The 16,000-nt window shown below is 51.2% G+C and overlaps 1 protein-coding gene across 4 annotated transcripts in view; it reads right to left on the reverse strand.

The window, feature by feature from the left end:
- LOC119404002 (DNA-binding protein RFX2) overlaps positions 1-16,000 on the reverse strand; it is a 478,787-nt gene that overhangs the window by 433,935 nt on the left and 28,852 nt on the right. For all 4 annotated transcript variants that reach the window (XM_037670630.2, XM_037670633.2, XM_037670631.2 and 1 more), the window contains exon 3: positions 13,670-13,793. In XM_037670630.2, coding sequence (XP_037526558.1) covers positions 13,670-13,793 — 124 coding nt within the window. The remainder of the gene's footprint in view (positions 1-13,669; positions 13,794-16,000) is intronic.

Below are 16,000 nucleotides of genomic sequence, written 5' to 3' on the forward strand. Positions count from 1 at the left end.
ATTTAAAGCCGCACGACAAACTTGGCATCCAAGCAACTGAAAAGTTATCAATAGAAAACGCATGCGAAAGCGTGCTGGATGGTTGCTGACAGCTCCGAGTATACACGACTGCCGCAACGAATGTGCGTTTTACCGGTAACATAATTACAGAACTCGCGCAGTCACCTCCCTACTCATGTCAAAGAAATGTGCCCGTTCAGCATCTGCACGCACGTAGCGCTCGCACAAACAGCATCGCCCTTGACGACCTGCTCGGTACCGAAAAGGTGGTCGATCAACCGTCCTCCTCTGGTAAGATTCCCACCGTTAAAACGTTTTTTTCCATCTCTGGGATCTTTCTAAACCTTCAGAGCAAGCGACACGTGAAGCTGCACGTGCACAGCGAGCAGAGAGCAGCGCGTGCAGGGTGCCTGAACGTGCGGAGACAGCGCAGTCAAAAGGCTGGTGTGGGGACAGGAGCGACCGGTTTTCGCAAGAAAGGCGGCGAAACGCGTGCGCCGCAGCGCCCCCTGGCCGAGCTTGGGAGGCCTATATCTGAGGAAAAGTGTCAACGCGTTTCCACCATTCACGTGCTCTTCCATAAACGCGAAGCAAGGAAAATTCGATATTGTTCCATATATATACTGCTAGCGATCGCAGATTTCGTTCCGCGATGACCGGAAACAGAAGTCACAGACATTTTAGCGGTACTCATGTAGTTATTACTGAACATTGCTTTCCTTAAGTGCCGTGCGACACTTGAAACGAGCTATCAGCAGCGTTTCTGGAACAGACGACGTCCGCCGATGAATTGCCGTCGCACTTTCTCACTACCGATAGGCCTAGACGTCACGAGCCTCTGCAGAGAGCGCGTTTTGCCGTCGAGCCAACTTGCAGAACAGAAGCTGCGTCGGCACCGTGCATGGTATCGTGGCTTATTCGGGAAGCACGTGCGAGCGCTATTTATTCAGCGGAATAATTCTTGGTCCATGGTTGCGACTCTGGCAGCCCCAAGATCAAGCTGCACATGTTCTGACGCGACGGCCGTGCGATTGCCGGTGATAGACGCCCCCAAACCCGATACTTTGGCGCAATTTTCGTCGATATTATCAGGATGGCGCAGTAAATACAATTTCCTGCACTTTGGCGCAGTTGGCGCAGGAGTGGAATCACTGTACCTGCCAACCTCATAGCATGAAAATTCGGGAAACCGCAGCGGGGGGGGGGGGGGGGGGTTCTTCTGGATAGCGGAAATTACTGACGCTGGAGACTGACATCAGAAAGGGGTAAGGATGTTTGTTTTGAGCTGCTTGAACCAAACGTCTTTACTTGTGAAGGCACCAAGGCAGTTCACAGGCGCACGTGGTACAGAATCCGTACTTGTCTCCTTTCCGCGAAGTCACAAAGCACGGAAACCCAGCTGTGTATGAGTCCAGAAACACTTGCAAGTACTTTGATTTTGACGCCGTCATCGACCTTCTAACTGAACTCTGGAAACACGCAAACACCACGGCAGACGGCGTTGTAGTGCTGTTGTATTTTGTTATATTAATCCTAGGTGGTGTCACTTACCCTAACACACTAACAGACGGCGCCACTAAGGGGTTACAAGTGTATATATATATAGTAGCAATAAACATGGCCGGGCAGTTAGTCGCCGGCCCAGCCGAACGTCGCGTCATCTTACCGTTACTCTCGACATGGTGTCAGAAGTGGGATCTGCATCATAGTAAAAATACCTCTGGGCGAGAAGAACAAGGACAGCGAGCTACCTGCGGCGACCGGCGGGAAAGCCATGGTGGCCATGGTCGCTGGGCCCAACTTGCAACCGCCACCCAATTTCGACTTCGAGAACCCAGCGGCTTGGCAGAGGTGGCGTCAGCAGTTCGACGACTACAGTTTTGCAACGGGTCTTCATGCGGCAAACGATGAAGTTCGCGTCAGAACGCTGCTATACTGCATGGGCACCAGGTCATGGGACATTTTGTGTTCATTGCAAGTACGGGACAAAGACTATTCAAAGTACAGCGTAATCGTTGGTAAGCTGGACGGATACTTCTTACACCCCACCAACGAGCTGTACGAGAGCGCACGGTTCCACCGACGTGTTCAACAGGCAGGCGAGACAGCTGACGCGTTCTTCACGGCACTGGGAAATATGATGAAACGATGCAATTACTCTGCACGGGACATAGAGGAGCGACTGGTCCGCGACCGTTTTATCGTTGGCCTTCGTGACACGAAGTTATCAGATAAGCTCTGCCGCAATCCAAAGCTTACGTTAGATGAAGCACGCATTTGTGTCAGTCAAGCAGAAGACGCAGAGAAGGAAAGGGCAAATCTTTCAGCATGTTCGCCAGCTGTGATAACGCATCACGAATCGATAAACGTGGGCGCGGCGAAAGTCCACAGCAGCGAGAGACGCGCAATGCAGCTGCCCCACGGATGCATGTTTCTTCGCCTGGTGGATTTTGTGGCCGGTCCTTACATTTGCGCTCAGAATGTCCCGCACACCGAGCAACCTGCAGCAAATGTGGAAAGAAGGGCCATTTCTCAGTGGTTTGCCGGGCTAGCAAGCAACTTTCCGTTGTGGAATTGGGTGCTGTCGGTTCGAACAGCGAAGAGCGGGCCAAGTTCGTGGATGTAAAAGTGGACGGAACGCCTCTACGCTTCAAAGTTGATAGCGGCGCCGAGGTCACAGTCGTCCCCAGTACATTTTCTGGAATTCCGCCATATCTTGAGCCACGGAAAGGGAACTTTCAGGACCGGCGGGACAACCGCTGGACGTGCTGGGAACGTTCACGCCACTCTGCAATGGAAGAACAAGTCGGCAACGCAACGACTTTACGTGCTTCGGTGCCGACGGCATGAACAGCTGGGCTGTCTTGAATCAATCGGCAATTATACTGGCGGTTGCGCATTTCCAGGGTCTTCTCAATCGTCGTCGCCTCTGAGATGAATTCTTGGACTGTCGAGGGTGGGTTCCGCATCAGCCCAGCGAAGAGCTCTTGCTTTACCCCTCGCATGAGCAAGCGGACTTTCTTGTCCTCAGGCATGGCTGGGTCAGCGTGGCAAAACAGTCTGCTCATTTCCTCTCCAAAGATGGCAACACTCTCATTTGGGAGTTGGACCCGCTTCTCTAGCAAGGCCCTTTCTTTTCTGACGACGCTTGCAAACGTCTGCAGGAAAGCGCTGCGAAAGGCGTCCCAAGTTCGAAGAGTGGACTCCCAATTCTCGAACCAGGTCCTTGCTGCGTCTTGAAGGTAAAAGTAAACATGACGCAGCTTGTCATCGGAGTCCCAGTTGTTGAATGTTGAGACCCTTTCCTAAGTCTCGAGCCAGGTGTCCGGGTCTTTGAATGACGACCCGCGGAAGGTTGGCGGCTCCTTGGGCTGCCGGAGTAGGATCGGCGCAGGCTGCACGGGGTCGGTCATCGTCGCTGCGGTGGGCGTTGGGACCTGGGGCTGCCTGGTTTGTTCGGGAAGGAGCCCGTGCTCTGGCTGCAATCCCTTCTGCCTGCGGCTTGTTCGACGATTCGGGTTTTCTTTGCTGTCGTCCTCCTCGCGGCTTGGGCTTGGGTCAGCACTTCGCGGGGGCGTCCAGATCATGGAAGAAGCAGCACCTCCACCAGATGTCACGTGGTCGTGACGTCGACGAAGACAGCAGTCGGCGTTTGCAGGATGAAACTGTTTATTTGGCCGAACTTGTGGTCGGAAAATGAGAACTAGCACTACAGCAATACACGCTGTACAATGATAGCGGCGAACAGGGCGTCGTCCGTCGGTCAACTGACAAGCGGTCAAGCGCGTCGGCTTTTATACAGGCGCTATCGAACTTTCCAGCAATATCGCTGGTGGCGGCGTTATCTCTAGACAAAGCTGGAACATTCGCGTGCGGGGCGCAATCTTAACAAAACGATCTACTACAGACGCGAAGCTTCTCGAACACTGCTTCGTGGACAGCGTCGAGCGTTGATAACCGTCCCTGCCGGTCAAACCCAAATACATCAAAACAAGACAAGAAGTGGGCATGGCAATAGTAACAAACTCGGATATGCGACTCTCTTCATTGCACAGTGCATGTACTGCAGGAACGCCAGTGTATTTTAAATGTGAAGCATTTCTTGGCAAACCCAAGGCACTTACTTACTTAATTACTTACTTTCTGCCTGCCTGCCCTGCCCGCCTGTCTGTCTAGCCGCCTACGTCTGGGTGCTCTCGTGATCGCCTCCTTAGCTTGGTGTAGACCGAAATTGGCATGGAAGGGTAAGAGGGTTTCACGAATATGTCTGTCTGGTCATGACAAGAATAACATGAAAATCCTGTCGCGTACGTCATCAAACATTTTCCTCCAGACATGCGTGGCACCTACCCGTATACCACGGGCCACGGTTAGCGGGTATGTGCACAGGTGATTGATAGTTTATATCTTCCCAGGAACGGCAAGAACAGACATTGGTAATTTAAATGCAAGAGCGTAAAGGAAAACCGACATCGGCAGCGTTGACCCGACAAATGCAAAGAATAAAATTTAGAATCCCAGCAGGAATCAAACCCAAGCATTCTGTGTGGCAGTCAGGTATTCTGCCACAGAGCCACGCCACGTCTTGAAACTGCTTTGAAAATAGACCCTATGCAGGTGTAATGTCGGTGCAGCGTCAATTCTGGTTACAGTGCTGGCTATCTAATTTTATAACAGAGCAATAAACATTACATATGTACTCCTATGATACAGGTGTCATGCTGGGTTAACATCAAATGCGGTTCCAGAGTTGGCTCTGCTTTTATAGAAGGCTAATAAACATTACATTTGTATTCATATGATTCGGCAAGCTATATTCAAGCATTGCTCGACCTCGGAGGCATACGCTAACGACAGTTGGGTATGATATTCACATCATCGCACCATAAAGTGCCCTTCGTTTCGATAGTACTCACGTCTGTGCTCTAGAGTGAGTGCTGACATTACGTCAGACCACAAGTTACCCTTTAAATGCCAGTGTAGTCGACGTGCCTGGTAAAGGCCACAATAATCACACAACTACTACGCTTACAAAAAAATGTCGATCCACCTCGTAACGCTTGGCTTAAAGCCAACAAATGCACCATAGACAACTACTCACTGATTGCTTTGCATGAAACAGATTCCCACAAGGCGTGGGATCCACCGAATTTTTTAACATTATCGCAGTCCTGCAACCAGTAGTGTGGTTCAATTTGCTTACAAACACATCAATAATCTTAAAATAATCAGAAACACTGTGATGAAACTAAAACGTGGGTAGCTGCTTCCTGCAGCACCAACAATGACATTACAACGTACCCTGCCGTTATTTAGATGCAGTGCACATAATGCTTGCCCAAGAAAGGAGAAACTGTCAATGCCATTTGATGAAGCAGCGAGCTGTGCCTGCCTTCTGGAACTTGACAGCACCAATTTTAGCAACAATTTCAGCAACAATCACTGGAGTATCAATGTTTGCTTTTGAATGCCTGTTCGGGAAGGTAGCAATGTATGCTACGACCTCACAAAAAAAGCATGGCCCTCAATCTGACGCATAATTTGGTAACTCCCAACCAATTTCTAAAATTCATTTTCAGGAAAGCTAAATGACCTGCAGTCATATACTTTGGTACAGAGGCAAGCGGACTTCAAGCCACAATTGAAAATGGCCTTGGAGGGCTATTGCTCTTGGTGTACCTGTGCACTAGTTTCGCACTGCATACTGCCACGTGCGTTCCTTATTATCACTTTTGTTGTATTCCGTTTTCGCCCACAAAGACTGCCAGCGACGCTCAGCGCGAACCGCGCCTCAGTGTTCGAGAAGCTTCACGAGATTAGTAGATCGTTTTGTTAAGATTGCGCGCAAGACGCGAACGCTGGAGCTTATTCTAGAACATGCGCAACAAGCAGCGATATCGCTGGAAAGTTCGATAGCGCCTGTATAAAAGCCGACGCGCCTCACCACTTGTGAGTTGATCGACGGACGACGCCCTGTTCGCCGCTATCATTATACAGCGTGTATTGCTGTAGTGCTAGTTCTTATTTTCCGGCCACAAGTTCGGCCAAATAAACAGTTTCACCCTGCAAAGGCCGGCTGCTGTCTTCGTCGACGTCACGACCACGTGACATCTGGTGGAGGTGCTGCTTCATGATCCGGACGCCACCGCGAAGCGCTGACCCAAGCCCAAGCCGCGAGGAGGACGACGGCAAAGAAAACCCGGATCGTCGAACAAGCCGCAGGCAGAAGGGACTGCAGCCAGAGTACGGGCTCCTTCCCGAAAACACCAGGCAGCCCCAGGTCCCAACACCGACCGCAGCGACGATGACCGACCCCGTGCAGCCTGCGCCGATACTTCTCCGGCAGCCCAAGGAGCCGCCAACTTTCCGCGGGTCGTCATTCGAAGACCCGGAAACCTGGCTCGAGACCTTCGAAAGGGTCTCAACATTTAACAACTGGAACGCCGACGACAAGCTGCGCCACGTGTACTTCTACCTGGAAGAAGCAGCAAGGACATGGCTCGAGAACCGGGAGTCCACGCTTCGAACCTGGGATCTCTTTCGCAGTGCTTTTCTGGAGACGTTCACGAGCGTCGTCCGAAAGGAAAGGGCCGCAACCTTGCTGGAGACACGGGTTCAGCTCCCGAACGAAAACGTGACCATCTTCGCGGAAGAAATGACCCGGCTGTTCCGCCATGCTGACCCCAACATGCCCGAAGAAAAGAAGGTTCGTTTCCTCATGCGAGGAGTAAAGGAACAGCTCTTCGCTGGCCTTATGAGGAATCCGCCGAATACCGTCCAAGAATTTGTCTCCGAAGCAACAACAATCGAGAAAACGCTTGAGATGCGAACACGGCAATACGACCGCAGATTCTCGACCACAAGCTACGCCGACGTTCAAGCGCTAGGATCCGCCGACCTGCGTGAGACGATTCGAGCAATCGTGCAAGAGGAGCTGCGAAAACTTCTACCTTCGTCGCAACCTCAAGTAGATTCCATCGCCGACGTCGTGCGCCAGGAGATCCAGCATTCACTCGGCGAGCCTCAGCTAGTAGAGCCGCAGCCGCAAGCTATGAGCTATGCTGCTGCAGCCCGCCGTCATGCTCCTCCTCCACGTCCACGCCAAGACGACACACCGCCGCAGTACCGTCGCCAGGCACCGCTGCCGCGACCGACGCCCTACCGTCCACCTGTCGGCCAGACGCCGCCGCCGCCACCGACGCCCTACCGCCCACCTGTCGGCCAGCGCTACACCCCGAGGAAGACCGATGTCTGGCGCGCCCCTGACAACCGCCCGCTCTGCTACCACTGCGGGGAGGCCGGCCACACGTACCGCCGCTGCCAGTACCGCCAGATGGGGCTACGCGGATTCGCCGTCAACGCGCCGCGCCCGCAACCAGGCGAACGGCCTCGCGACATCGACGACTACCTCACAAGCACACAGTGGCAGGAACGACGACCTTCCCGCTCACCCTCGCCCGGCCGCTACATGTCACCGCACCGCCGGCAGTACACTGGCCCAAACCGTGGCCGGTCGCCTAGCCCATATCCGGAAAACTAAGGGCAGCAACCGGTGGAGGTGCGGTTGCTGAACGACGAAATGCTGAAGATCCTCCGCCGTCGACGACGACACCGCGACGAAGTTCCGAGCCCCCGCCGCACGCCGAACGACGTCGACGTCCTGAAGACGGAACTTTGCGACCGGAAGCAGACCTGACGACGCAACGCGGAAGCAGCGGTGCAAACCGACATAGCCGTGACCCGACGCCGCGACGTAACCGCAACGCAAGACGGCGGACTAGCGACCTCGACGTTCTGATCGACGGCCACAACGTCACCGCTCTCGTCGATACCGGAGCCGACTATTCCGTCATCAGTGGGCCGTTCGCAGCAAAGTTGAAGAAAGTTAGGACTGCTTGGGAAGGCCCCGAGATCCGGACCGCTGGAGGCCATCTAATAACGCCGATTGGTGTCTGCACGGCGAGAGTCACTATCAACAACCGCACTTATCCTGCGAAATTTGTAATCCTACAAAACTGCTCCAGGGATGTGATACTTGGAATGGACTTTCTAAGTGACCACGGCGCCGTCATCGACTTAAGAACCAAGTCGATAACCCTATCGTCGGAGAAAGCGACACCGCCGGATACGAACCCATCTCAACATGCCCTGAACGTGCTCGAGGATCAAGTCACCATTCCTCCTAGATCCAGCATCATAATTCCCGTCGGCACCGAAACGGCTGAATGCATCGAAGGTGTCATCGAGAGCGATCAGGGTTTGCTGCTAGACCGTGACATTTGCGTCGCAAGAGGCATTGCTCGGCTGTATGAAGGGAAAGGAAGCGTGATGCTAACGAATTTCAGCCAAGAATACAGACACCTGAGCAGGGGCACGACGATTGCGTACATCGAAGAAATCTTGGCTGTCAGCGATGCGTTTGCCTTTTCAGATTCTGACGAAGCTACAACGACAACCGCAATGCCTGAGCCATCCTTCAACGTAAATCCAAGCCTTCCCGCCCGCCAACACCAACAGCTGCGATGCCTTCTGAAGAAATACAAGGACTGTTTCTCGTCGTCATCACGGGTCCGGCAAACGCCCCTTGCTAAACACCGTATCATAACGGAAGAAAATGCTCGACCACTCCGTCAGAGTCCCTACCGGGTTTCGACTCGAGAAAGAGACGCCGTTAAGAAGCAAGTCGACGAAATGCTACGCGACGACATCATCCAGCCGTCCAAGAGTCCGTGGGCGTCTCCCGTAGTGTTAGTGAGGAAGAAGGATGGAACCCTACGTTTCTGCGTCGATTATCGTCGCCTGAACAAAATCACGAAGGACGTGTACCCCCTACCACGGATAGACGACGCCCTGGATCGACTCCACAACGCGAAGTACTTTTCGTCGATGGACCTGAAGACCGGCTACTGGCAAATCGAAGTCGACGAGAGAGACCGAGAAAAGACGGCCTTTATAACACCAGACGGCCTCTTCGAGTTCAAGGTCATGCCCTTCGGTCTTTGTTCGGCACCTGCGACATTCCAACGTGTTATGGACACAGTGCTGGCTGGCTTGAAGTGGCAGACGTGCCTCGTGTACTTGGACGACGTCGTTGTGTTTGCCTCAAGCTTCGACGAACACCTCCGGCGCCTTGAAGCTGTACTTGAAACAATCAAGACCTCCGGCCTCACTTTGAAGCCTGAAAAGTGCCGCTTCGCGTACGAGGAGCTCTTGTTTTTGGGTCACGTTATCAGCAGGGATGGTGTTCGCCCAGACCCGCGGAAAACAGCTGCCATCGCTGCCTTCCCGCCACCCAGCGACGCCAAATCCGTGCGCCGTTTTCCTCGGCTTGTGCGCCTACTACAGGCGCTTCGTCAAGGAATTTTCACGAATCGCCGAGCCGCTAACTCACCTCACGAAGAGCGACGTGTCATTCAAGTGGGAAACGGCGCAAATCGAAGCATTTGAAGAACTGAAACGACGCCTTCAGATGCCTCCGATACTAGCGCATTTCGATGAATACGCCGATACGGAAATCCACACCGACGCAAGCAGCGTAGGACTCGGCGCCGTCCTTGTGCAGAAGACTGCCGGGCAGGAAAGGGTCATCAGTTATGCTAGCCGGTCGCTATCAAAGGCAGAAGCGAACTATTCCACAACGGAAAAGGAGTGCCTAGCGATCATCTGGGCTACATCCAAGTTTCGCCCCTACCTCTACGGCAGGCCCTTCAAAGTTGTGAGCGACCACCACGCATTGTGTTGGCTAGCTAACTTGAAGGACCCTTCAGGTCGGCTCGCACGGTGGAGCCTACGACTTCAAGAATTCGACATTACCGTCGTTTACAAGTCCGGAAAGAAACACTCCGACGCCGACTGCTTGTCTCGTGCCCCCGTCGACCCACCACCGCCCGACGACCACGATGATGACAGCTTCTTGGGAGCCATAAGTACCGACGACTTCGCCGAACAACAGCGAGCCGACCCGGAGCTGAACAGTCTAGTTGAATACCTGGAGGGCAGGACCATCGTTGTCCCAGAAGTATTCAGGCGAGGGTTGGCATCATTTTCCTTGAAAAACAACGTCCTCGTAAAGAAGAACTTCTCTCCTGCCCGAGCCAGCTACCTTGTCGTTGTACCTTCGGGACTGCGACCAGAAATTCTGCATGCCCTGCACGACGACCCGACGGCTGGACACCTCGGACTTTCCCGCACGCTCGCACGAGTACAGGAAAAGTACTACTGGCCGCGCCTTGCCGCCGACGTCACTCGCTACGTAAGGACGTGCCGAGACTGTCAGCGACGAAAGACACCACCCACAAGACCAGCCGGCTTCCTTCAGCCGATCGAGCCTCCTCGGCGACCATTCCAGCAGATCGGGATGGACCTCCTGGGGCCGTTCCCAACGTCGACTTGCGGAAATAAATGGATCGTCGTGGCCACCGACTACCTCACCCGCTACGCCGAAACAAAAGCCCTGCCCAAAGGCAGTGCCGCTGAGGTAGCCAAGTTCTTCGTTGAGAGCATCGTCCTTCGACACGGCGCCCCAGAGGTTCTCATCACCGACAGAGGTACGGCGTTTACGGCTGACCTAACTCAGGCGATCTTGGAATACAGCCACACAAGCCACCGCCGGACCACCGCGTACCACCCACAGACCAACGGCCTCACCGAGCGTCTAAATAAGACCATCGCCGACATGCTGGCCATGTACGTCGACGTCGAACACAAGACGTGGGATGCCATCCTTCCGTACGTGACCTTCGCGTACAACACGGCCGTACAGGAAACGACGCAGATGACGCCATACAAGTTGGTCTACGGACGGAGCCCGGCAACGACGCTCGACGCCATGTTACCAAACGTGACCGACGAGGAAAACATCGACGTGACCACCTACCTACAGCGCGCCGAAGAAGCACGACAGCTCGCCCGCCTACGGATTAAAAACCAGCAGACGACTGACAGCCGCCGCTACAACCTTCGACGACGCCACATGGAATACCAACCCGGTGACCGTGTGTGGGTATGGACGCCAATACGCCGACGGGGACTTAGTGAGAAGCTTCTTCGACGATACTTCGGACCGTACAGGGTACTTCGACGCCTCGGCGCACTCGACTACGAGGTTGTCCCTGACGGCATTACGAACTCTCAGCGGCGCCGTGCACGACCTGAAGTCGTCCATGTCGTGCGCCTCAAGCCGTATTACGCGCGTTAGTGATCTGAAGGCTGTACTTTTCCTTTATTATTGTACTTTCTTGCTTGCGATTATTGTTTATTGTACTTTCTTTTTTTTGCTATTTATTGTTGCATGCATTGACCATTAGCCCCCCCCCCCCCCATGTTCTGTTTTAAGCATCGGGACGATGCTTTTTCAGAGGGGGGCATTGCCACGTGCGTTCCTTATTATCACTTTTGTTGTATTCCGTTTTCGCCCACAAAGACTGCCAGCGACGCTCAGCGCGAACCGCGCCTCAGTGTTCGAGAAGCTTCACGAGATTAGTAGATCGTTTTGTTAAGATTGCGCGCAAGACGCGAACGCTGGAGCTTATTCTAGAACATGCGCAACAAGCAGCGATATCGCTGGAAAGTTCGATAGCGCCTGTATAAAAGCCGACGCGCCTCACCACTTGTGAGTTGATCGACGGACGACGCCCTGTTCGCCGCTATCATTATACAGCGTGTATTGCTGTAGTGCTAGTTCTTATTTTCCGGCCACAAGTTCGGCCAAATAAACAGTTTCACCCTGCAAAGGCCGGCTGCTGTCTTCGTCGACGTCACGACCACGTGACAATACTACTTTCGCCAAGTGACCTCGTTTGTGACAGTAACTGCAGACAGTCATCACATGTTTGTGATCAGAAGCAAGGTGTCCATTGTCACTGTGGTAGCAGGTAGATAGACGAAATTTGGCATGTGAATGGATGGTCGAGTGGAAACGAACTCACGCAGAAATTCCTGTCATCTTCGTCTCCAGTTGATACTAGACAGATGGCCAATGAATAGTAGACTAGTGACACATGGTCATCAGGACAACAAATAAAGAAACAAGCCGCACAGTCAACTGAGAATGATCTATCTTTAATTGTTACACAGCCACTTGCTCCTGTTGCCAAGCCAGGTCAATTTGCCCCTTCCGCTTTTCCATGTAGTTTTTGCTTTTATACTGTGTTATTTTGTGTGAACTAAATTCTCGCCAAATTGATACTTTTCGGTTTCATAATTGTGGGGTTCAATTCCAGGTGTGGAAATTTCATTTCCTTTTTTACTAATCAGCCATTACTGCAAGTACTGGTGAGAACGGAGTGAAGAGAAAACACGGTGGCAAGCGTTCCTAAGGGTCCTTTAACCCTTTGAGGATTTTCGCCGTACATGTACGGCAGAAGCTTCCTGGTATCAAAGGGTTTTCGTCATACATGTATGGCATAGCGTTTATTTTTAAAACGCGCGCCTTTTTCGATCATTTCTCTTGCTTGGCATGTGCTGCCACGCTTCGGGAATATGTGGAATTTCTTTCACGCGCCGATGTCTCTCCATTGTTGCTTTTCTTATGCTTTGCAAAACGGCGTGCTGGCTATCGCTTGCGCAACCGAGCGCGCCCGCAGCAGGGTCGGTTGGTTTCAAATGCGCATCTCCTTCGATCATTTCTCTTCCTTGGAATGTGCTGCCATGCTTCGGGAATACGTGGAAGTTTTTAATGTGCTGATGTCTCTCCGTCATTTTTTTTTGCTTTCCAAAGCGGCGCGGCGGCTTTCAATGGCGCATCAGAACACGCGCACGCGGTCTGGCAGGTTTCGGTTTTGTCCTTCGGGTGGTTTTCGCTTCTTGCGCCCGCAAAGCTGATGGCTGTTTGGTTTCTAATCTCTCAAAGGGTGGCCGCTTGTTACTCTCTCATTTATTGCTCCCCGGGGCGCGATTAGATCTGTTTCCGTGCGGCGCTAAATTACACAAACGGCGCCTCCGTGATTGCGTTTCCTGTTTTGGGGTCTCGGAAAAACTAACTACGTCTTGTTGGCAATAAGACGAAGGATTACTGTAGCTTTTTCACTCGTTTTGCTTTCCGCACGGGTGCACAACCATGGAGTTTTCTTCTGTGCACTCACTGACGCAGTTCGCTTACGCTATGGAAGCGCGCGCCGGTTGCTCTGCTGCCGGTGAGTCGAGCAGCGATTCTTCCATTGCGGACTATTCCACAAGTGCCGAATCAGAATCTGATTCACTGCATTTCCGTTTGTCAGACGAGGATTTTCTGACGAGTTCAGACTCCAATGACGATCAAGGAGCGATATCTGAAAAGCATGCGTGGCGAGACAATGCGGACTACGAATAAACCATGTGTATGAAACAACAAAAGTGATTTTTTTGTCACTTTACGGACTCGAAAAAAAATTTTAGACAATTTTTTCTTAAATAGAATTCTTTAGTTCAGCAATTAAAAAATTGCACATTTTTGGACTGGATTTCGCGAAAAAATTTGACCCTCAAAGAGTTAAGGAATCCAAATGGAAGTGTTTCAGCTGCACTACAGGTCGTTCGATTTGATCTGAACAACATCTTATATCGATCTGCATCTTGTGTTGCTGTCAGGACTATAGGCCAGCAGATTTAAGAGGTGCCCTACAAATACGCATGGGAAGAATTAGAGGAGTGGAAGTGAACAGTGGTGTGGCAAGTAACAGGAGCCTCCCACCTGCAACGGCAATGAAGTGTGGCGTGCCATTGGTTGCTGACACCTGGACCACTGTCGCCTGTGGACTTGTCTGTGCTGGGGACGTCGCGGGAGCCACCTGTTGAGCAGTTGCTGTGGCAACCACCTGCACCCATCAGTTTTGCAATGCACTCTTGTTCACTGTTAGACCTTGAAATGAAAACATGCTTGGGCTGAATATGAGGCCCTTCATTCTTGCTTTCACCCACATGTGCAATGCAAGCAAAATTTCAGCTTCTACACTGAAACACACGTGGCCCATCTTATATAGTATGCTGAGATTGGTAGCTCAGAATGACTTAAAGGGACCGACAACCGATTTTTCTCGACCCAGTTTTTTATGGTGCCATAGAAAGCTCACCCATCGTAGTGTTTGTATCTGCAGCGGTTAATCCCAAAAGCATGTGCTTATTTTATTAGCAGTATTTTTCAATCTGAGAAGCCCTTGAACTGTACATAGATATCCTCCAGCAACGCTGTGAAGTGATAGCGATGCCGACAGCCCTCCTCGCATTATCTCAAGGTTTTGCTTTCACAGGAGTGGGTGAAACTGTGGTTAACCACCTTCATACTGAGATTTTCGATCATTTTGGAATATAAAAAGCAGGTAGAAGAAGTTTTCCAAACGCTCATCGTCACGTGAGACATCTTTACCGCCTCGCAAGCTAGGCGCTCGTGGCTTCCGTGATTAATTCTGGCAACGCGTTGCCGGAGGTAATCTCGAAGGCTGCCAGGCACTCTTCGTACTTTTCCAACACATCAGTAGGTGCCGCTAGGCCCTCAGCTAACGACGTTCATGCTGCCGCTCGCGAGCATCGGCTCATAAGTCAAGCGAAGGTGGCCCCACTGTTCTGCTAGTGCAAACGAATGCACACCTGCACGTTTAGCGTTAGAAAAGATTATACAGTAAAAGCTCGTTAATTCGGCTTTCACGGGACCGGAAAAAAAATGTCCAAATAAACCGAATTCCAAATTATCGAAAGTATCCAGAAAACAATAAACAAATGTCTATTAGGTCAATACACTCGCATTTTCTTGATGAATACACAAATCCTGTATACTTACTTTGCATAAGAACAGTGTAAGAGCTACAATTTTTGCCTCTCGCGACTTTGTTCACAAGGCGACCGCGCCTCAATATCCCTGCCTTAACTAACCCGAAACATATGAACCCGAAATTAACCAGGAACGTCATTGTCGTCGTTACCATACGGTTCGCGTTGATGACGATGGTAATGCAGACTGTGTTGCCTCGTTTCGGTTGTCCGCGAATACCGTTTTCGCTCCTTTGTGTTGCACATTTGCGATGCTTCGCGCTCGATGCGCTCCGAGAATTGTGCGAATTAACTGGGTTGCTGCCAAATATGAACGAATTAACGAGACTTTCATGCCATTACACAATGTATATGCTGGCCTGGACCAAAGAACACATCCGAATTATTTGATTTTTCGAATTAACGAGTGTCAAATTAACAAGCTTTTACTTTAATAAAAAGTGTGCTGTATTTCAATGCTAATATAGAGACAATTATTAGTCTACACCATTAAAAGTTCACGTGATAGGTACCTGTGCACGTTCACTGTTTTGCCAGCAGAGGTGCCAAAAGTAATTTTAACTGAAGAAATAAAAATATAAATCCGCGTTTAATGAGAAAAACAGGGTTTGTTTTAGACAATACAATAGACAATCCTTCTATTAGTGGGGTCACTTCAATTTATGTTCTGAGCGGTTGTCGGTCCCTTTAAGCGTTTTATGCAAAAGCCATGGAATTAGTTTTGAAAAGCTGGATAAAAATTCGAGCTATCAACAGGGCATCAGAGCAATTACAAATTTACTTATTTCATTACAGAGGGGAGTGGGTTACACTCCCAACATACCAAGTAGCTGAGGCTCACAAAAAAGAAAGAACTTACAGTACTCACGGATTGAAACAAGACAATTTAGGGCTAAGTAACGCACATACTTTTGTTTCCACCGTCTTCAGTTCGGGTCATATTGGCGTAACTTCGATTTGAACACGTAGATCAAAGCCAACACGACATGGCATGGTCATCTCTAGAAATTGCACATACCAGTTGTTATAGTAAAAAATCTGATGTCGTGTTTGAATCCGTGAGTACTGTACATGCTGTTAATGATTTTTCCAGTGCCCACAAGCCCACAAAACATGAAATAAAACAACATGACTGCGCTCGAGCGCTACGGTACTGCAGCGCTCTCAACTGCGGTGCGAGCAAAACAACCGTGCACTCAGATCATGGGAAGTGAGCGACAATTTTACAGTGCACCAGCATTTTTGACGGGCACACACA

This window comes from Rhipicephalus sanguineus, chromosome 9, assembly GCF_013339695.2.
Source record: "Rhipicephalus sanguineus isolate Rsan-2018 chromosome 9, BIME_Rsan_1.4, whole genome shotgun sequence".
In the NCBI taxonomy this organism is placed as follows: Eukaryota; Metazoa; Arthropoda; class Arachnida; order Ixodida; family Ixodidae; genus Rhipicephalus; species Rhipicephalus sanguineus.